The sequence below is a fragment of the Pituophis catenifer genome, unplaced genomic scaffold, assembly GCF_029215685.1.
Source record: "Pituophis catenifer annectens isolate HBS135680 unplaced genomic scaffold, rPitCat1.0.hap2 SCAF_8, whole genome shotgun sequence".
Taxonomy (NCBI): domain Eukaryota; kingdom Metazoa; phylum Chordata; class Lepidosauria; order Squamata; family Colubridae; genus Pituophis; species Pituophis catenifer.
This window is the reverse complement of record NW_027256888.1, coordinates 9,448,388-9,470,790: the sequence shown is the minus strand read 5'-3', so window position 1 is coordinate 9,470,790 and position 22,403 is coordinate 9,448,388. Positions and strand designations below refer to the sequence as shown.

The 22,403-nt window shown below is 42.2% G+C and overlaps 1 protein-coding gene across 1 annotated transcript in view; it reads left to right on the top strand.

Annotated features, from left to right (window-relative positions):
* RBPJ (recombination signal binding protein for immunoglobulin kappa J region) overlaps positions 1–21,188 on the top strand; it is a 46,319-nt gene extending 25,131 nt beyond the window's left edge. The window contains exons 2-11 of the mRNA XM_070948346.1: positions 524–562; positions 2,810–2,905; positions 5,002–5,167; positions 7,973–8,147; positions 9,329–9,466; positions 9,601–9,713; positions 11,417–11,557; positions 12,737–12,892; positions 14,098–14,201; positions 17,328–21,188. Coding sequence (XP_070804447.1) covers positions 524–562; positions 2,810–2,905; positions 5,002–5,167; positions 7,973–8,147; positions 9,329–9,466; positions 9,601–9,713; positions 11,417–11,557; positions 12,737–12,892; positions 14,098–14,201; positions 17,328–17,643 — 1,444 coding nt within the window. The 3' untranslated portion in view covers positions 17,644–21,188. The remainder of the gene's footprint in view (positions 1–523; positions 563–2,809; positions 2,906–5,001; positions 5,168–7,972; positions 8,148–9,328; positions 9,467–9,600; positions 9,714–11,416; positions 11,558–12,736; positions 12,893–14,097; positions 14,202–17,327) is intronic.
* Positions 21,189–22,403: the final 1,215 nt, after the last annotated feature.

Genomic DNA, 22,403 nt, shown 5'->3' with positions numbered 1-22,403 from the left:
TGTCCCAGCCATGGACAGTGGGAGCAGCACTCTGGAAAATGGACGTTGACTTACCTGAACGTCCCTTTTAGGAGTGCTGCGACCACTGTCCATTCCCTCCCTTGTTTGTTATGTTCTTTGCTGTTGCAGTTTTTTTTCAGACTGTCTGCCGTGTATCCAGTTCCCGTGTTTGGATTATTTGTTGGAAGTTTCTCCTGGAGTTTTGCTGTGTCTTCGTGATAGACTGGAGGATCATGGGACTGGAGGCGTGTCCTAACAGGGAGAGTTTAACAGCTCTCACTCAGTTACTGACAGGATATGAAGTGAAGATCCCAGCCATGGACAGTGGTCGCAGCACTCCTAAAAGGGACGTTCAGGTAAGTCAACGTCCATTCCATCCTCCTGGCTTTGTGTTAGGCAAAACAGGTCAGGAATGGAGAAAAGAGAGAGCCCACAGTCAAGTTGGCCCGTGCCAGCATCCGTTTTGCTTGTATCTCATGCCTATTTTGTAATTCACGACTTGTTTTTTTCCTTTCCCCTACAGGAAATTCGGTGAGCGACCTCCACCTAAGCGGCTCACCAGGTAAGGTTCAGGCCTTGTGTTCAGGCCTTAGACGGGGGGGGGGTTCTTCCCCAGTGGTGTGTGTTATAATATCCATTGCCTCTCTGGAAAGGCAAGAGCAGGGGTCCTCAAACTACGGCCCGCGGGACCATGAGGGCTGCCCCACCCACATCGCCCCACCTACCCACCAGCCTCCACCCGCCTTCTGGAGGGCGAGGAGGCCAAAAATGGGATGCACAGAGGTCTCAGGACGCCAAAAACGGGCCCGTTTTGGGGAGGCAGAGTGGTTCTGGAAGGCGAGGAGGCCAAAAGTGGGATGCACGGAGGCCGAGGAGTTTGGCCTCCCTGGCTGCCAGAGAAAGAGGGAGAGGGAAGGAGGGAGAGAGAGAAAGATACACACACACACACACACACACACACACACACACACACGCACACATACACACACATACACACACACAGAAATCCCTCACACATACCCCAAGGCAGCCACATCCCTTCAGTAACCTGCTTTCCACCCCCAGTAGCATAACAAATTAAAGTTTAATTTGTGTGTATTGTTTAATGGACTGCTAAATTAGCCATGTCCACCTAGTCACATGACCACCTAGCCACGCTATCCAGCTGGTCCGGCCACCCAATACTCTGAGGGACCGTGAATTGGCCCTCTGTTTAAAAAGTTTTGAGGACCCCTGGGCAAGAGGGATAATTGAAGCTGTCAGAGCAGCAGGCAGTCTGTTCTGTTGGCCTCTAAGATCAGTTTTGTCATTCTCCCTACAGGAGTAGGCAGCTGCACCTGTACCCTCATAGGGCTCCTAATATTACTCCTTACACTGATCCTTTATGGAAAATGTAGAGACCAGCCTGTCTGTTACTACAAAGGAGTTCTCCCCCCCCCCCCAAAAAAAAATACATATGTGTGGAGCACTCTTCCTTAATATTACATCACTCAAAGAGTAAGGTTCTACATTTAGGCAAGAAAAACCAAATGCACAGATACAGTATATGTGGTACCTTGCTCAATAGTACTAACTGTGAGAGGGATCTTCGAGTCCTAGTGGACAACAATTTAAATATGGGCCAACAGTGTGTAGCAGTTGCCAAAAAAGCCAACACAGTTCTACTCTGCATAAACAGAGGGATAGAATCAAGATCACGTAAAGTGTTAATACTACTTTATAATGCCTTGGTAAGGCCACACTTGGAATACTGCATCCAGTTTTGGTCGCCACGATGTAAAGAAGTTGTGGAGAAAGAAAGAGTGCAGAGAAGAGCAAGAAAGAGGATTAGGGGACTGGAGGCTAAAACTTATGAAGAACGGTTGCAGGAACTGGGTATGTCTAATGAAAAGGAGGTCTAGGGGAGACATGATAGCAGTGTTCCAATATCTCAGGGGCTGCCACAAAGAAGAGGGAGTCAAGCTATTCTCCAAAGCACCTGAGGGCAGGACAAGAAGCAATGGATGGAAACTAATCGAGGAGAGAAGCAACTTAGAACTAAGGAGAAATTTCCTGACAGTTGGAACCATTAACCAGTGGAACAACTTGCCTCCAGAAGTGGTGAATGCTCCAACACTGGAAGTTTTTAAGAAGATGTTGGATAACCATTTGTCTGAAGTGGTGTAGGGTTTCCTGCCTAAGCAGGGGGTTGGTCTAGAAGACCTCCAAGGTCCCTTCCAACTCTGTTATTCTATTTCTATTCTAACTGAGCCCTGGTGGTGCAGCAGGCTAAAGCACCGTTATTAACATTCAGCTGCCTGCAATTACTGCAAGTTCAAATCTCCCCAGGCTCAAGGTTGACTCAGCCTTCCATCCTTTCTAAGGTAGGTAAAATGAGGACCCAGATTGTTGGGGGCAATAAGATGACTTTGTATAAATATTCAAAAGTATGAAGGCTATTGATTAACGCCTTGTAAGCTGCCCTGAGTCTCTGGAGAAGGGCGGCATATAAATAAATAAAAAAACAACAACAACTGTACCCAATTCACTGACACTGGTGGGAATCAACCTGATCGCTTCAAGTGGTCCTTAACTTGCTGACAACTGTAATTGAGCCCAAAAGTATGGTCGTAAGAGATGGGGTGGAGTGGAGTGGGATGACGAGGTGGCCATGAGAATTTGGAACAAAGGCAGCCCTAATAGCTTTGGCAGACCCCATAAAAGAGATGCAGCTGCACGCATTTCAGACACGTGGCAATGTCAGCTTTAAAAACACATGTATGCATTGGTTTTCTATGAACTTGATTGCCTTCGTTTTTTCAATTCTTAGGGAAGCTATGAGGAACTATTTAAAGGAGCGCGGCGATCAAACAGTCCTAATACTTCATGCAAAAGTGGCTCAGAAATCCTACGGAAACGAAAAAAGGTAATGGCGGGTATCTTGTATGATGCACTGGGCTATATTGCAATTGAAAATTTAAACAAAAAAATGCAGCTTTCAACAACCGTTTGCTGTTTGGATGTCATGGATTGTAACCAGGGGTGAAATCCAGCAGGTTCTGACAGGTTCCGGAGAACCGGTAGCAGAAATTTTGAGCAGTTCGGAGAAGCAGTAGCGGAAATTTTGAGTAGTTCAGAGAACTGGCAAATACCACCTCTGGCTGGCCACAGTGTGGGGTGGGAATGGAGATTTTGCAATATCCTTCCCCTGCCACGCCCACCAAGCCATGCCCACAGAACCAGTAGTAAAAAAATTTAGATTTCACCACTGATTGTAACTCTTAGAATTCCTGGCTCGAAAGCCTGCAGGGGAAGTTTTATATAAGGAGGTAATGAGATTAGAAAGAATGGTGCAAAATTTCTGGATTTTTGTGTTATAGAAATCAAAAATATGTTATGTTTGTGGGGGGTTCTCTTTCATTTTTGAAGTATTGGTTGATAAACTGTAGCTAAAATAAAATAAAAAAATCCTGAATCGGTTCAGGTTTTGCAATGCAAAGGTTGCACTGAATTATTTTAAATGGTCTTTGTTATATTCACCTCTTGTGTGGAGCACCATCTAGTGGCCATTTAAAATAAGTTCTTAACAAGCATACATTTCTGTCAACCAAATGAATAACAACAAAATAGATTTTTTAAAAAAACAGAGTGAGTGTATATGCATCAGAATTTCATTTTTTAATATATGCTAGCGTGTTCACAGAAAAAAGTGACAATACAGGTCCTGCCTTAGTCTTTTCTTGGTTTTGTCTTCCTAAGCAAAACTGGCTTACAGGAACTGGGGAAACTGCTTCAGTTGTGGTACTTTAGATTAAATTCTTACTTGACATTCTTTCAAATTGTCTCCCCTCATTTTTGTAGCTTTAAAAAAATCTATAAATTGAAAGATATAATAATCATCTAATTTTTCAAAAGGCAGTACAAATATTCTCGGGAAATACATGTTCTAAATGCAGCTATTAGATATGAGCCATCATTAAATATTTATTTTTTTAAAAATAACACATTTCTACCCTTGAAGGCCTAGTTGGTAAAGATTCATGTGGAGTTAAAGGCATTACCTTCCCACTAATTCCAAGTTCTACCACAAGAGAAATCTTTTCATTTATTAGAAAAGCCAGCAGAAATGACAAACAAAACCAAATCCTACATCTGATTGGATTTGGGGGAAAAACTAGGATTTGGCGAAGTTGTAAATATATTTCTGACTTTGGGAAGCCAATTAAATTCCATCTTTCATTTCCCCCCTTCTGGGTTTAAATAGCTCAGGGACAAAATAGAGCTGCTGGTTGAAGCACCAGGCTGAAAACCATCAAATCATGAGTTCCAGTCCCGCCTTAGGCATGAAAGCCAACTGAATGACTTTGAGCCAGTCATTTTCTCTCATCTAACTAACCTCACAGGGTTGTGGGCAGAGGTGGGTTTCAGCAGGTTCTGAACAGTCCTGGAGAACCGGTAACATAAATTTTGAGTAGTTCGGAGAACCGGTAGGAAAAATTCTGACTGGCCCCGTCCCCATCTATTCCCTGCCTCCCAAGTCCTAACTGATCGGGAAGAAATGGGGATTTTGCAGTAACCTTCCCCTGGAGTGGGGTGGGAATGGAGATTTTGCAGTATCCTTCCCCAGGAGTGGGGTAGGGATGGAGATTTTGCAGTATCTTTCCCCCAGGAGTGGGGAGGGAATGGGGATTTTGCAGTATCTTTCCCCTGCCATGCCCACAAAGCCATGCCATGCCATGCCACGCCCACCAAGTCATGCCCACAGAACCGGTAGTAAAAATTTTTGAAACCCACCACTGGTGGTGGGGAAAATAAGGGTAAGGAATATTAAGTATGTTCACTACCTTCAGTTTTTTTTTTTAAAAAAAAATATTTTAAAAATCTACAAAAAAATATATCCCTTGCTCAAATTATATATAATTTTTTTCCCCCTTGGTGCCTTTTCCTTTGGAAATGGCATTTTGCGCTGGATACAAATGCATGTTCCCGGTGAACCTAACGTCCTGCTCTTTTTGTCTTCAGATTTTTTTGCCCTCCTCCGTGTGTCTATCTTATGGGTAGTGGATGGAAGAAAAAAAAAGAACAAATGGAGCGAGATGGCTGTTCGGAGCAAGACTCTCAACCATGCGCCTTTATTGGGATTGGAAATAGTGACCAAGAGATGCAGCAGTTAAACTTGGAAGGAAAGGTGAGTTGAATGTAACGTATAGTTTGCGAACCTGCTTACTGATATATCATAATCAGTGTGAGTGATACATCACTTCAAGGTGCGGATGCATTAAATTTGGATCTTTGAATCTCACTCTTCCCATCCTGCTTACAATCTTTTTGGACTGTTGCCTTCTGGCAGAAGATATAGAACAATTAAAACTCGGACCACACGTCTTCTGAATAGTTTTTATCCCAGAGCTATAATTGCACTCCACAATGAACTCAAGGGCCACCATCAGTGAGCTGTTGGACAGTATTACTTGGTCTGTTGTGTGGATGTTTGGGTGGTTTAGGGGTGAGGAATTGTGGGTGGGAGTGTGTTTGGGGATTGTTATGTGTGTTGGACCTGGTCTTTGGGTGTTAAGTGAATTTCGTTGCATGGGTATACTGTGTATACACGTACAATGACAATAAAGTTATTATCTTTATTCATTAAATATGAAACTCAGTCAACTGAACATTCAAAAATGCATCACAAATACCATCGACTGGTGCTAATGGTTGATATGGGTTGCTGCCAGCGTCCTAGGTTATCAACCAAGTACCTTCTTAAGATGTACGATGTTCCAAGTAGCGCAGTTTTTTGCAGTTCCGCTGGTGTTATTGCAGGAAGCTGCAATTTGCTGATGTTTATTATAAAATTCTTGAACATTGTACCAAGTGCCCCGATGACAATGGGTATCACTGTTACATGTTTCATCCATATCCGTGTAGTTTCGATGGCCAGGTCGCGATATTTCATGATTTTTTCCAGTTTTTTCTTTGATTCTGGCATCTCCTGGTACCGCGATGTCAATAAATTGTACGTTTCAGTTTTCGACAACTGTGATATCTATCGTGTTGTGTTCCAAGTGACGATTTAACGTTTGCATTTACATTACAGAGAAAAGGAATTACAGTAGAGTACACAGGACACATCGTGTGCCTGGATACACACAGTGCACAACACACATCAAAGGAACGAAGTAGTGCCAGATGTTTTCCTGGCAGGATCCCTGTGAACTACTTATGGGCAGACAAACGTTTTACCATGAAACTGATTAGGGTCTTGTCAGTGTCAGGCAAAGTTTTATCAGCTGTAGGCTAATCAGCTAATTAAGGTTACAGAGCTGAGCTTGTTAACTTGCCAAATGGCAAGTTGGCAATTCTGCGCTGTGGATAAGAGGAGCTTGGAAAGTGATAGCTTGTTTTGGCAATTTGGGATAAATAGGTTCAAACAGGACCGGGTGTATTAACTGATCGTAGGTGAACATGTGCCAGAGAGAGACATTGCCAAGGTCGTAAATATGGACATTGGGTACAGTTTACCACCATCGAGCTACAAATAGTCACTGTCTGAGGCAGTCAGTAAGCGAGGATTGCCTGTACCTATATGCTGAACTTCGTTGAACAAAATGCATACGTCATAGTGATGTTGATACTACTTTCCTTGCTTTCACTCACTGAAAGGGCGTTAGATTACTTGTATTTCTAAATATCCTGGTTTTTTCCGACCTTGTCAGCTTAGTTTCTGTCAGCAAAAGGAAATTTCCCTGCCTGTTTATCAGAGAAAATGAAAAGAGAAAATAATCTGGTGGTGAGAGAATGTTCCTTCTGTGGCTAAGACACTGAGCTTGTCAATCAGAAAGGTCGGCAGTTCGGCGGTTCGAATCCCTAGTACAGGTCTCCTGCGTGAGTAGGGGGTTGGACTAGATGACCTCCAAGGTCCCTTCCAACTCAGTTACTGTTACTTCTTTTGCAGGAATTTTTAAGCATTACACCAAGGGTCCTCAAACTATGCCTTGCGGGTCAGATACGGCCTGCCGACGCAATGTATCTGGCCCGCACAGTGGCGGGATTCAGCTCTGCCCCTTGTCCCTCTCCTCCCAGCCACCCCTCATGTGGCTGGCATTTCCTAGCTGATGGGTACATGGGGAGGAGGTGCTCACCTGCCGTGACTGCCAGCAGGTGGGGGGTGCGAAGTGGGCAGCACAGCCTCATGGTCCCTGGCCATCCCGCCACCTGCTGGCAGCCGTGGCAGGCGAGGATTCAAAAGGAGTGGCATCTGGCAAGGTGCAGGTGTCCGGCAAGCAGGGATTCCGCAGCTGGCCCTCAAACTTCTGTTTTACAGGAAAAGAGTAAAGCAGGAATATGTGTACCCAGTACTTATAACAAAGTCATTTATCTTACAAATACTTGATGCTGATCTAGCTCATTCACTTTCTTTTTGTGAAGTTGGGAACACACATGTACTGCATTTTTCGGACTATAAGACACACTTTTTTGTCTCCCAAAAGGGAGTGAAAATATCTGTGTGTCTTATAGACTGAATATTGCTGAAGCCGCCTTACCTGCCGGCCATTTTTTGGCCTCTGTATGCCCCATTTTGGGGGCTTTTTTCAGCACGTTTTTGAGGCTTTTTTTTTTGGCTCATTTTTCCAGAAAAAAGCCTCGGAAACGGGCCAAAAAAAGCCTCGGAAATGGGCCAAAAAAAATTCTTGAAAATGGGCAGAAAAAAGGCCCGAAAATGGGTTGCACGGAAGTCAAAAACTTTTTGTTATTGTTTTCTTCTTCTAAATTTAGGGGCGTCCTATAGTTCGAAAAATACGGTATTTGCAATTCTCACCATGCTGTTAACTTTTTTTTCTGAAATGCAATAAACTGGAGCCATATCCTGTTTGAATTTTCAAATTGGTTAATTTAACAATATTACTGAAATCGTCCAATTGGTATATCTAGGCATAATTACCTTTAACAGGGCTTCATTGGAAAATACTAAATTACTGTCTCTCTTTATCCACAGAACTATTGCACAGCTAAAACTTTGTACATATCAGACTCTGACAAGCGAAAGCACTTCATGTTATCCGTAAAAATGTTCTATGGCAATAGCGACGATATCGGTGTTTTCCTTAGTAAACGGATCAAAGTCATCTCCAAGCCTTCGAAAAAGAAACAATCGCTGAAAAATGCAGACTGTAAGTATTGGCAGGCCAGCTTCATTGACTGTGGTCTGTGTTTCACATATGTGCTGTGAGTTTGTGAGTTTTCCATTCATCTCTTAAAGAATGTGGCCTTTGGTAGAGCAATCCCATTATAAAATAATTTACAGGCATTACAACAAAGAAAGTATTTGATTTCAGCTTCCAGCAATCTCAGTAGTGAGAGAGAGAAGGGGGCAACAATTGTATGCATTGTGTTTTTGAGATTACTGTATTTTTCAGAGTATGACGCACCCCCCCCCCCCAAAAAAAAAGAGGGTGAAAATTTGGGTGCGTCTTATACACTGAATGTAGCCCTGTCCATCCCCCGGCCCCCACCCTTTGGCCTCTGCCTCCCAGCAATTTACAGCAAACAGCCCGTTTCAGCTTCAGCACAGCCTGGTTAGCACAAGCAGCTGATTGTCGGTTGGATTGGCCTCCTGACCCTCAGCTGTTTCAGGCTGCAGGGATTGCCATTGCCTATTGCTGCGCGCCCCATTTGCTGCAAGAAGGCAAATTGCTGGGAGGCAGAAGCAGATTTCTTTTTCTTGTGCTAATCAGGCTGTGCTGAAAATGAAACTAAATCAGGCTGTTTGCTGCAAGGAGGCAAATTGCTGGGAGGCAGAGGCAGATTTTTTTTTTTTCTTGTTTTCCTCCCCAAAAAAGGTAGGTGCGTCTTATAGTCCAGAGTGTTTTATACTCCGGAAATTATGGTACCCGATTAAAGAGGGTAACAATATTTTAAAACAGGGTTGTCCAACCTTAGCCACTGTTTAAGATCTGTGGATTTCAACTCCGAGAATTCCCCAGCCAGTACAAGGAATTCTGGAAGTTGAAATCCCACAAGAAGCTTCTGGGACAATTCTGGGGATTGAAGTCTAGGTTTTAAAGTTGTCAAGGTTGGACACCCCTGTTTTAAAGCATGCGTCAAATTTAAGATAATCTCTAAAGATAAACAGCTAAAAGGATAACATTCTAGACTAGTTTATTCTATTTTTATTTTTTTATCGACTGTGACTAGGACAGGAGATTCTCTGCTGAGTGTAAAAAAAAGAAAAGCTGGAAGAAACTTGCATTTTCAGATTAGTAGAAGTGCTGATTTCATTGCCAGCACATCTTTCCTGTCTAAATCTAAAGCTGGTATATTAAAGGCTCTGTTTTTGTTTTTTCTCCTGCAGTATGTATTGCATCAGGGACAAAAGTGGCACTGTTTAATAGACTTAGGTCCCAAACAGTTAGCACCAGATATTTGCACGTAGAAGGAGGGAACTTCCATGCCAGCTCACAACAATGGGGAGCATTTTACATTCATCTCTGTGAGTAAAACTGAAACCTCTCTGTGTGTGTTTTGTGTAATCTTTCCTGAGTTTTGGAAACTGGTAGCATTATGCTTTCTTTTGGAATGGATTCAAGTTTGCCTGGGATGCTGATATATCTCTTTCCTCTGCAGTGGACGATGATGAATCTGAAGGAGAGGAGTTCACAGTCCGAGATGGCTATATCCATTATGGCCAGACGGTCAAACTTGTTTGTTCAGTTACTGGCATGGCGCTCCCAAGATTGGTACATTTTACATTTTCAGTATATCTGCTCCTGAATAATTTTTTAAAAATAATATTTTGTTAAAATGTAGAGGTTTTGGAATAGTGTTTGAGGGATAATACTGTTGTGGTCTGCCACAGCCTGCGGAGCTGGCAGCGGAGTCGGACAGTGAGGAGGCTGGGGAGGACAGTGAGCCAGGCCTGGAGTCTGGGGAAGGCTCAGATGAGGGCTCTGTGTTGGAGGCAGAGATGGGGCCAGGACCTTTGGGAGTTCTGCGCAGACTCCAGAGCCTCCAGAGTCAGACATCAGAGAGGCAGAGGAACAGGGGAAGCCTGTTCCCAGTGTGCGCATGCGCAGAGCTGCCAGAAGGCAAGAACAGTTAAAACAAAAGGGACAACTCGGGAGTAAGGCTTGGAGATGATTGGCCCCTCCCATAAGACATAAAGGAAGACCAAAGGCACATGGGCCTTTGCAGGAAGCAACGTTGTAGATGGTGTCAGTTTGTACTTTGAAGCTCTGTTTTTGACAGTGTTTCTGTGTGGCCTTGCCAAGATAATTGCCAATTAGGTCTTTGGCAGCGTGTCAAAGAAGATAAAGTGGGTGTTTACCAGCCTTATCCGAAGGACTGTGGCAGACTTCTGTTGGACTATTTATAAACTCTTGGTGATTCAGCACGTGCTGTGAATGAAAGGAATTCACAGCTGTTAAAATAAAAAAAAAGGGGGGGGGGTTGGGTTGTGTGCTTTTTACTATATCAGGAAGCCTAGATCAGAACACTATCAGAGTTGGCAAGCAGGCAGCCAAACTACTATTCTGCAATAGCATTGTAGTGCCTGTCTAATGTAACATCACCTACACACTAATAATAATAATATTATTATTATAATGACAATCCAAACTTCTGACTTTGCAATGACAAAGTTGAAACTGTTTCACATTTAATATGTGAGTACAGCAAAATCGTCCAAATTGATTACAAGGCTAGACATGACCAAGTTGCTAAATTAATCCACCGGTCATTATGTAAAAAATACGACTTAACCTGTATCTGAAAAGCCATGGGAACATAAAGTGGAAAAAGTTGTCGAAAATGAGAAGGGGAAGATCTTGTTGGACTTTCGAATACAGACAGATCGTCATTTGGAACACAACACGACAGACATCGCAGTTGCCAAAATCCAAAGCGTACAATTTATTGATATTGCTGTACCAGGAAACGCCAGAGTCGAAGAAAAAGAACGGAAGAAAACCATGAAATATTGCAGCCTGGCCACTGAAACTATGGATTATGGATGAAACGTGTAACAGTGATACCCATCGTCATCGGGGCACTTGGTACCATGTCCAAGAATTTTACAAAACACATCAAGAAATTGCAGCTTCCTGCAATAACACCAGTGGAACTGCAAAAAAAAAACACTCTGCTACTCGGAACATTGTACATTTTAAGAAGATACTTGGTTGATACCCAGGATGTTGGCAGCAACCCACATCAACCATCAATCAGTGATATTTGTGATACATTTTTAAATGTTCAGTTGACTGAGTTTCATGTTTAATGAATACGAGATAATAATAAATAATCACACTTCCTTAGCAACAGTTTTGAAATCCATTGCCAACTGATAATACACGAGGAAATAGCCATCCAAAGTGATACATTCATGATGATGATGTTTTTAAAAAAAAAAACTTTCTAAATATCGAACTGTATTTATTGACAGATAATACGGAAAGTGGACAAACAAACTGCTTTGCTAGATGCAGATGATCCAGTATCCCAGCTCCATAAGTGTGCGTTCTACCTTAAAGATACTGAACGAATGTACTTGTGCCTTTCCCAAGAGCGAATTATCCAATTTCAAGTAAGTTGTTTGACATATTAGTATAGTATACGTTGTTTAGTGATCTTTTGACAGTGGGCATGTCTGAAAACTAGCACCATGAGGACTGTAGCATATACTTTGGTAACTCCTCCTCTTAAAATGGCATGGCATGGCAATAGGGTTTATATTTGCAATACTGTAGTACTGTATATTTTACTTGCAGATGGCATCTTAAGATGAGAGAGGGCCACTCCTCCTTATTTCCTGCCATATATTTTAGCATAAATATATATTTATATATATAAAGGGAAGTCTTGGAAAGGAAGCTTCAGGGTTTTGATAGGAAGAGACGAGACCACCAAGAGAATTTGTTCAGAAAAAGGCAAGTCTGAAGAGAATACCGTATTTTTCGGAGTATAAGACATACTTCCTCCCCCTTCCCTAAAAGAGGGTGAAAATTTGGAAAATTATACACCGAATGTAGCCAAAAATGCGAGGCACGGAGGAGGCGATGGTCTGCGGCAATCCCTGCAGGCTGGAACAGCTGATTGGGGGTATTCCGGGAGGCCGATTGACCCACCATTCAGCTGCTCGTGCTGAATCAGGCTGTAATAATGTGCTGAAGCTGACCTGGCTGTTTGCTATTTGCTGCAAGGACGTGTCAGAGTTTGCAGCAGCAATCAAATCCAGAAAGCACACACAAGTAACTGATTCAGCAGGATTCAATAACTTCTCTTTATATATAATATAACACATGAAGTAAATATACAATACCAAAAGCAGGTTTTCCAACGTGGTAATAAATACAAGCAAAACACAAGCAGAGGAGAGGAGTTTCAGTTTCAGAGATCAGCACAGCATGCAGCTTTAGAACAGTTTAGCTAAGCCATGCCCAGGCTCCTTGCTGTCTCCTTCCTTGTTGCTCACACAGCAAATATTGTTTCAGTTTCCAAACAGCCCTCAACTCTCTCACACACTGACAGGATGCTAGCCAGATGAATACTGATGGATGCTGGTAGGCAGAGGCAGATTTTTTTTTTTCTTATTTTCCTCCCCCAAAACTAAGGTGCGTCTTATACTCTGGAGCGTCTCATATTCCAAAAAATACGGTATATAGGGCTGTGTCTGCATTTTGGACCTGATGTCTTATTGAAAGCCTCTGCTGTTGTATTATTTACGCTCTCTCAAGTGTCTGGCAATTTTTTTTTTTTAAAAAAGGCCACTCCATGCCCCAAAGAACCAAATAAAGAGATGATTAATGATGGAGCTTCATGGACAATCATTAGCACAGATAAAGCAGAATATACATTTTATGAGGGCATGGGACCAGTCCATGCTCCTGTAACACCTGTGCCTGTTGTAGAAAGTCTTCAGGTAAGCCAGAATTTTCTTTCTAACTATTCCTGCTTGAACACAGCGTATAATAGAGATAGAATAGAATGACAGAGTTGGAAGGGACCTTGGAGGTCTTCTACTCCAATCCCCTGCTTAGGCAGGAAACTCTACACCACTTTAGACAAATGGTTATCCAACATCTTCTTAAAAACATAGCCATTTATTTGGTTGGTTGGTTGTCATCTATGCTCTGAAAATATTTAGTGGAACTTGCATCTTTAGGCATTCAGAAATATACGTAGGGGGAACCAAATCTATGACATGGTGTTTGTATTTACTAAACATAAGGAAAAGTTTCCTCTCTCTTTTGCAAAATGGGCATTTTGGGCATTCCAGTTAAAGAAAGAAATAGTCTTATTTCTTGTTTCAAAGATAAGAGAGTACATGAGAGTGACTTGGAAGTGAAGGGTGGATAGGGAAGAGATGCTGGCTAGGGAACAATCAGATTAGAGAGGGTTTAGCCTTCAGCTAAATAATGGGCAGAGAAAGAGACTCAGAAAAACAATCTCAGCTACTCAAGCTGTGAAAAAGATAGCAGGAGATTTTGTGCTATCAGGCTTAACAAGATTCTATTAATGTAAAAGTAAAAAGGCTTTAAAGGAGTCCCTGCGGGTTTTACTCCGCTAGTTGTTGCCGACTCTCAGGGGTGGCGCTCATCTCCGTTTCAAGGCTATTGAGCAAGCGCCATCTGAAGAGATTTCCGCAGTCATGTGGCCAGCATGATGTCGTAAAGCACTGTTGCCTTCCCACCAAAGTGGTACCTATTTACCTGCTCGCATTTGCCTGCTTTCAAACTGCTGGGTTTGCAGAGCTGAGGCGAGGACGGGAGCTCACCCGTCGTGTGGCGCTCGGGTCTCGAACCTGGGCTGCCACCTTTCCAGGTGACAAGCCCAGCGCCTTAACGGCTGAGTCATCGTGCCACCCTCTATTAATATAACCTTATAAAAAAGTACGGTTAGCTCATTTGGTTGTGTTTTCTGTCTGGTCTACCTGGGACGCCTGATAGCCTTTTTACATATTCAACTGGTAAGGGTGAAAATTTCCCTTTGGAAGATTCAGCTGTTTCACCCCCCCCTCCAAAAAAAGCTCCATTGATTCAAATAGGGTTCCCTGAAATCACTGCGTTTTTGTGCTTGTCTCCCACGATAAACATAGTTCATTATCTTTCCTTTCATTTTCACAAGCTCAATGGTGGTGGAGATGTAGCAATGCTGGAACTAACCGGGCAGAACTTCACTCCAAATTTGCGTGTCTGGTTTGGGGATGTGGAAGCTGAAACGATGTACAGGTGTTGTATAACCTTTGCAATGTTAATGTAACTCCTGGGTGCTTGTTTGGGACTCTGTAAAGGGAAGACATTCATCAGTCATCCATTCGCCTAACTCAGGTGTCTGCAACCTTAAACACTGAAAGAGCCATTTGGAACCGTTTCCCACAGAAAAAAAAAGAAAAACACCGGGAGCCACAAAACCTGGGTGGGTGTGGCCAACTCCACGTCACTCACTCCCATCCAGTCACATGACACCCCCCCCAGCCACGCCTACACAGCCAGTCATTAGGGCAGAGAACTGGTTGTTAAAATACACCGGGAACCACAAAACCCTTTTCTCTCTTACTCTCTCTCTCTCCCCCACCCCTGTATCTCTCCCTCCCTCTCTATCTTCCCCTCTCTCCTCCTCTCTCTGTCTCTGTCTCTATCTCCCCTCTCTCTCTGTGTATATTTATGTTTCTCTCTCTCCCTCTCTCTGTATCTCTCGGATTTCAAAGGCCAAGTGAGGAGTGACTGGGAGGGGAGGGCGAGGGGTGGGGCCAGCTATTGATGGGACAGGGAACCGCACCAGAGGGCCAAAAGAGCCGCATGAGGCTCCAGAGCTGTGGGTTGCCGACCCCTGATAATAAAATAATAAATTTACATGAATTTCCACACAAGTAATCCTCAACCCTACGGCCACAGTTAAGCCTGGAATTATGGTAGTAAGTTGTGTTGGTCATTAAGTAGGTTTTTGTCACCCAATTTTACAGCCTTTCTTTTTTTTCCAGCGCTCATTTAAGCAAATGCCATAGTGGTTAAGCAAATTTGTTGTCTGCAATAACCATTTTTTTTTATTTATTTTTTTGCAGAAAGTAAACAGTTTTTCACAAGAAATCTAAATCTCTGTCCTCATTGCAGCAATACGCAGGACAATCGCGCAAAATAATTCTTCAGTTTCTACATAGCCAGAGATTGTAAACAAGACAATTTCTTTACAAAGGAGCCCTAGTGGCACGGTAGTTAGGATGCAGTACTGGAGGCTGACTCTGCCCGCAGCCTGGAGTTCGATCCTGACAGGGCTCAAGGTTGACTCAGCCTTCTATCCTGCGGAGGTCGGTAAAACAAGGACCCAGATTGTTGGAGGCAAGACGATGACTCTGTAAACCGCTTAGAAAGGGCTGTAAAGCACTGTGAAGCGGTATATAAGTCTATTGGCCTTCCTTCCTTCCTTCCTCCCTCCCTCCCTCCCTCCCTCCCTCCCTCCCTCCCTCCCTCCCTGTGGTTAGAATGCAGTATTGCAGGCTAGCTCTGCCAACTGCCAGCAGTTCGATCCTGACCACCTCAAGATTGACTCAGCCTTCTATCCTTCCGAGGTTGGTAAAATGAGGACCCAAATTGTTGGGGGCAAGAGGCTGACTCTCTAAACCGTTTAGAGCGGTCTATGAAGCACCGTGAAGCAGTACATAAATCTAAAGTGCTAAAATGCTGCAAATTTATTGTGCAATACATGCCGGTGGGGGAGAAAACTTTTGATTATCTTGCGGTCAAATTTATTTATTTATTTAGAAAAATTTATATTGCTCCCTATTCGCCCACGGCGACTCAGGGCGATTTAAAGGTAAAGGTAAAGGTAAAGGTTCCCCTCACACATATGTGCTAGTCGTACCTGACTCTGGGAGCGGTGCTCATCTCTGTTTCAAATCCAAAGAGCCAGCGCTGTCCAAAGACGTCTCCGTGGTCATGTGGCCGGCATGACTAAACGCCAAAGGCGCACGGAACGCTGTTACCTTCCCACCAAAGGTGGTCCTGATTTTTCTACTTGCATTTTTTTTTATATGCTTTCGAATTGCTAGGTTGGCAGAAGCTGGGACAATTAACGGGAGCTCACCCCGTTACGTAGCGCTAGGGATTCGAACCGCTGAACTTTCGATTGACAAGCTCGGCGTCTTAGTCACTTTTTTTTTTAAATTTGATTTATATGCCGCCCTTCTCCGGAGACTCAGGGCGGCTTACAATGCGTTAAGCAATAGCCTTCATCCTTTTGTATATTTATACAAAGTCAGCTTATTGCCCCCACAAACTGGGTCCTCAATTTGCCTACCTTAGAAAGGATGGAAGGCTGAGTCGACCTTGAGCCTGGCGAGATTCGAACTTACAGTAATTGCAGACAGCTGGTGTTAATCTATATATATATATATATACATATATAGAATTGTTTATGTAAGTTTTCATGGGTATGTATGTGTGTATGGTTAATATTTCGGGTTTCTTCCCGTGTAATTGTGGATATATCCCTAAAAGGGTAGAAGCGACGTTTCGACAGAATCCCATCTGCCATCATCAGGCTTATGTCAGTAGTCTTTTGCACTAACTGCCGTTGGTATTTCAAATCTGGTGCTGGTATTCTGGGATGGCTCCACCTTTTCATTCTGATTGGTTGGGAGTCCCAGTATGTGTTTATTGGCCTGGCTTCAGGTGTATGGTCGGTTTTTCTCCACTAGGTGGCAGTTTTTTTGGAGAAAAACCGACCATACACCCGAAGCCAAGCCAATAAACACATACTGGGACTCCCAACCAATCAGAATGAAAAGGTGGAGCCATCCCAGAATACCAGCACCAGATTTGAAATACCAACGGCAGTTAGTGCAAAAGACTACTGACATAAGCCTGATGATGGCAGATGGGATTCTGTCGAAACGTCGCTTCTACCCTTTTAGGGATATATCCACAATTACACGGGAAGAAACCCGAAATATTAACCATACATACATACATACATACGTACATACATACATACATACATACACACACACACACATATATATATTATATATATATACACACACACACACACACACACACACACACACACACACACACATATATATATATATATATATATATATATATATATATATATATATATATATATATTCGAAGCCACAATAAAAAATGAAATGCGTTGTGGGGGGCGGGCCCGGCACCCCCTTTATGGGGAAAAAAAAATATCTATTTTTATATATATTTTATATATATAAAATAAAACTCATGGAAGAAAATAATCAAATAACCAATTAATAAAATAATATCATATGAATTTGAGATGTTACAGCAGATGGTTTTCCTGAGGGAAGTTCATGTCGTCTTCCGCTTCTTTCCTAGATGCGCCGAAAGCATGCTGTGTGTCGTCCCGGATATCTCTGCATTCCGGGAAGGATGGCGGTGGGTCCGTCAGCCCGTCCAGGTTCCGGTCACGTTAGTGCGCAATGATGGCATCATTTACTCCACCAGCCTTACCTTCACCTACACCCCAGAGCCCGGACCCCGACCGCACTGCAGTGCCGCCGGGGCCATCCTCCGAGCCAACTCAAGCCTCCTGGCCTCCAGCGAATCGAACACAAACAGTGAGGGAAGTTACACAAACGTCAGCACAAACCCCGCCAGCGTCACATCATCAACGGCCACCGTGGTTTCCTAACCACTGCTCTTCTTTGGACGGAACTTCTTTTTTTAAAAAAAATATATATATACTTTTTCAAGTGCTTCAAACAATGAAACCTGAACAACTTTTGTGGTTTCCCGAGGGGAAGAAGGAGACAGAAAAGGAAAAAAAAAATAATAATAATGCAACCCCTCCATATGCCGCCGTATGAACTTTTATCACCTACAAGTGCTGATCTCAATTCGAAGCCACAATAAAAAATGAAATGCGTTGTGGGGGGCGGGCCCAGCACCCCCTTTATGGGGAAAAAAAATATATCTATTTTTAGTTGTCTCTTTAAAAATGGACCCGTAACTACAGTTAAACCGAAAGTGGCTGAGATTCAAATTGAACTAGTAAACATGGACAAAACATGGTTTTTATGGACCAAGGAATACTTTAGTAGAGAAAAAGGTACATTTTCACCATGCCTTTTGTATCACAACATATAGTACGCTTTTGTTACCAAATAGTTTATATATTATTATTATTATTATTATTATTTTCCTCCTCTTGAGCATTTGCTCTGAAGTATATTCAGGTTCCAAGCCTGTCCATGCTTGTATAATCTAATTATCATATTCTTCCATATATTTGCGCGGTCTGTGACTGGAACCGTTGCATTTTTTTTAAAAAAAAAAAAAACCGAAGTCTTGTGACTTTTTATGAACTGAATTCTGATTTTTTTTTTTTGTCTCTCCAGCAAGTAGAACCTTGTAAAGGCCAGCATATTTTTTTTAAGAGTTATATGAAGTTTGTGCAAAAAGCTTTAAACAAATGCCTCTGCCTTGCCTGCAATACATACATGCAACGTATGTTGACTAGAGTTCCTCTCGTTTCCCCACCGTTGTGCATCGTTCTTATTTTGTGTTTCTCTCTCTCTCTTTTTTTTTTTAAAGAAAAAAAAATTGTATTTATAATGTTGATTCCTGAGGTTTTTAACATTAGAAATGTGGCCTCTTGTGCAGTTATTCGAACTGCCCTTGTGTTTTAATGTACGTGAGTGTTTTTTTAAAAGGATTTGTTCTTCCCTTTTCACCATCAATACATGCCTCAGAAAAAAAAAAATTTTGTCAGGATTTTGTCAGGATTTTGTTTTGTTTTTATTATTATTATTATTATTTTTGGCTACCCCTGTACATAATTTGCTATTAATTGTAAGTTAAGTGTGTGTGTATGTGTGCGTGTGCATAATTTGATTTTTTTAAAAAATAATAAGAAGAAAACCTAGTCTGCTCCCAATAACATTATCCGGCTGCATGTTTTCTGTCATACGCAGACGCCAGCATTCGCTTCAAACATGGGTCACAATTGTCGGATGCTCCCCTTTATTTTTATATTGGGAATTGTGAGAAATTACCCTCGCTCTCCTCCCATCATTTTAATGAACTAATTATGTCCATGTATTATTTTTTTTCCCCTCTTCCTGTCAGGTAAAGAGATTGTCCCCTAGTAATTTCTGATTGCGGAAGCGCTGATGTGGGCTGTTCTCCCCTCAAATCGTCTCTCCGTTGCATGTTAAATCAGCACCAAATGACACCACCGTTTTCTTCTAAAGCCATTGAGGTTTAAAACAGCAGAGAGGCCTGCTGAGAATGGGCCCAGTGCGGCCGCCATATTTAAAAACCTGTGCATTTAATGGAGTCAGTTCATTCCCAACATCGGTGTCATTGCTTTGTAGCATTTTGGAATATGCTTAAAGAAAGGGTTCCTTGGTATTGAAAAGTTTTTTTTCCCCCCCTGACCGAAGCTGTTTGTAAGAAGTATATGAAGAATTCCAAAACTTGGATCAAGGATCCCACGAGTTTTTAGCTTCCATTGAGTGGAGTCTTCTTGAAACGATGTGTTTTTAGAAATCTAGTGGCTTGATGGGTTTGATGGATAAGTAGATGATCCAGAAGTTTAAGTGCTGAGCCTAGTTACGTGGATCTTATATAAATACATTGGCAGATTCTCAAATGCCAGAACGGGGGGGAAAAAAATCATTTCACTTGACTTGCACTTAGAGACATCAGTTTTGGTTCTTGATCTGGAATTTGCCACCTGCTATCTTTATCCTTCTCTCCTTGGGATAATTGATTTTAAATAAATTATAAATTTTATTTGCAAGCAAAGAATTAGGATCATCAGAGTTTAGTCCCATTTTTTTCCCCCTGTCATAAAAGGTGATATCCTTTATTCATTATAAACCTTCATTGTTCCATAAACGGAAGACTTTTTAAGTACGGTAGCCGATGTTGGAACTTCGTAAAGAGCAGCCTTTGTGTGCAAAGGCAAACAACATGAACGATTTCCACACACAAATCTACAGTTTTAGTTTACTGCCGCTAACTTCTTCGCTTCTTCTCCCATTTAAAGGCTGTTTAGTTCAAGGCTGCAGCTGCTAAGCATAGTTGATCAATTCAATGCCACTATCGAAAAAAAATAATAATAATAGGCTTTTATTTCCAACCCAGACTTCACTCTGCATGCTGTTGTTTTTTTTTTTTCCATGCCATTTAATCACTTCCAAATAACACGCTTGTTAATTTTGGGTTCTTAATAATAACAACCAATTTCTACCTTGCCTCACCTCATTCTCTGCGATGACCAAAAGGCAAGGATTTATGGTGGCCTTATCACTTGCTTGAACCTCCTTTCAGGAGCCTTCATATTTTTTCCTGTTTCGTTGTTCCTTCTTGTGATGTACGCAGGAAATCCCTGTGTAGTGTATGTTAAGAGTTCTACAGAGCATAATGCTGCACTTTTTAATGGAATAGGCTGCAACCTTTAGCAAACTCCTTTGAGGATCAAAAGCGGACGGCATCCTAGGTTTTCCTTAGTCTTAAGAGAACTTAATTGTCTCGTACAGAATTGGTTAAAACTGCTATAAGCCTTTCAGCCTTCACAGACTGAAGTTTTGGCAAACTCTTAGACCTCTTTACCATAGTTCAGCATTAACCCCTTTCCAAACTGCTTGCCAGCTGATCTGTTTAGCTCTATTCTGCATTCAGAAATACAGAATATATTCGGTATTTTGCATCTTGGAAGGACTATGTTAGAAGACAAACAAACTTAATGTTCTCTCTTTTTTTTTTATCTACCTGTAACAACTACAAGAGCATTGGAGACCTGGGGGTGGGGAGGATTAGTATATTTTTCACAGCATCTTTTAACCTTTAGCTTTTACAGATTTATTGGAGGAGCTGGGTGGAGGAATAATTGTCTTTGTAGGTGGTGTAGATTTGGGGGAAGAGTCTTCCGGAGCCTCGTTGCCCTGAGAAGAACTCATGTGGCCTAGTTTTTACTTTCTGAGTCAGTCTTATTATCTCTTTATCAGCTGCGTTTTTACGTCATTGGAGTATTTGCTCAGCTCTTAGAACAGCATGTTGCATTTGTTTCCCACCATTTATTTGTACAAGAAATAAAACTGCCATCCTCTTACGAGTCGGCTGGCTAACCTGCGAGCTATCTCGGAACAAAGACGGAACTATAACTTCCTGCTTGGAATTAGCAGGTGCATTTTAGAGCACCCATTCACTTCCTTCTTATCTTCCTGGTAGCTACTATTCACCTTTGTGAATATTATTAAATTCCATCAGGGTCCGTAATGTCTGATGACCCCACTTTTTCCTACATCTTCTCAAGAATCTCCTCTCTTCCCCCCCTTTTAAACAGGTCCAGCCCAGTCTTGTGACCCTTGAATCAATCGTAATTGCAATCTAGACGCTTCCATTGTTTTAAGGAGTGGAGAATTGATTTGGATTGTCGTCGTTCGAAAACATGGTTTTTTTTCTTGATAACCTAAAAAAAAAAAAAATCAAGCGAGTTTGCTTTGTTCTGCCTGGGAACAGCTAAACAGTGAGCACCGCAGCTGCGTTTTAAGAAAAGATCTGTGTTTTTCAGTGGATAGCCTCTACCTGTCAAGGTTTCAAAATAAGCATCCTTCTAATGCACTGCAGTCCAAGTTGGACCAAAGAGCTTTTGGTGGCTTTCACCACAGAATGAAAATAACCCCATTTTCACTGATCAAACTTGCTGTTTGCTTCCATTTTTTTTTTTAGAAAGCTAACGTATACGATGGAATATCAGAACTGTGTACTTCTTTGCGTCCAACTTTTCTTTTTACCTTTCCTTCTGCAAAAACTGTAAATGTAGGATTGAGTGGCAGCTTTTGTATCCTAGAAATAAGATTCAGGGTTGTTGTTGTTTTTTTTTCTTCTTCTTTTTCTCTGGAACATTGTTTTCCTTCCGTTCCATTGAAAATTGCAATAGGCACAACTGCTTCAACGTGGCGTTTGGGCCCTTCCAACGTGTCTCCAGTAATAATTCATGCATGGGTCTTGGTCTAAAGGAGGAGGAGGAAGAGAGTAACGCCTATAGCCCTCTCTCTTGAGTGCTATAAATTGGAAGTATCCACATGCAGCATGGAGGGATAAAATCACAGTGATTTTATTACGACTTCCATGTGCACTCTTGGAAGTAAAGAAAAATAGCATTGCTGATAGCTCTCCATTCTTCATCCCAATGATGCTAGCTGTCTTGGCCAAGCTGGTGTGGACAGCTATCAGTAATTCCTGCAAAACATCTGTCTGATTTGGTGGGCATACAGCTGCTCTGTAGAGCTCTAGACACAAAGGTTTTTTCCTTATGGATAGTAATGGGTGTCCGTGCGTGTGCTTGCATAGGTAAATAGACTGCAGGATAAATGACAGTAGACCTCGCTGAACTCCGTAAGATTTACTTCCAAGCAACCTTTAACGTAACGGCGGACAGTT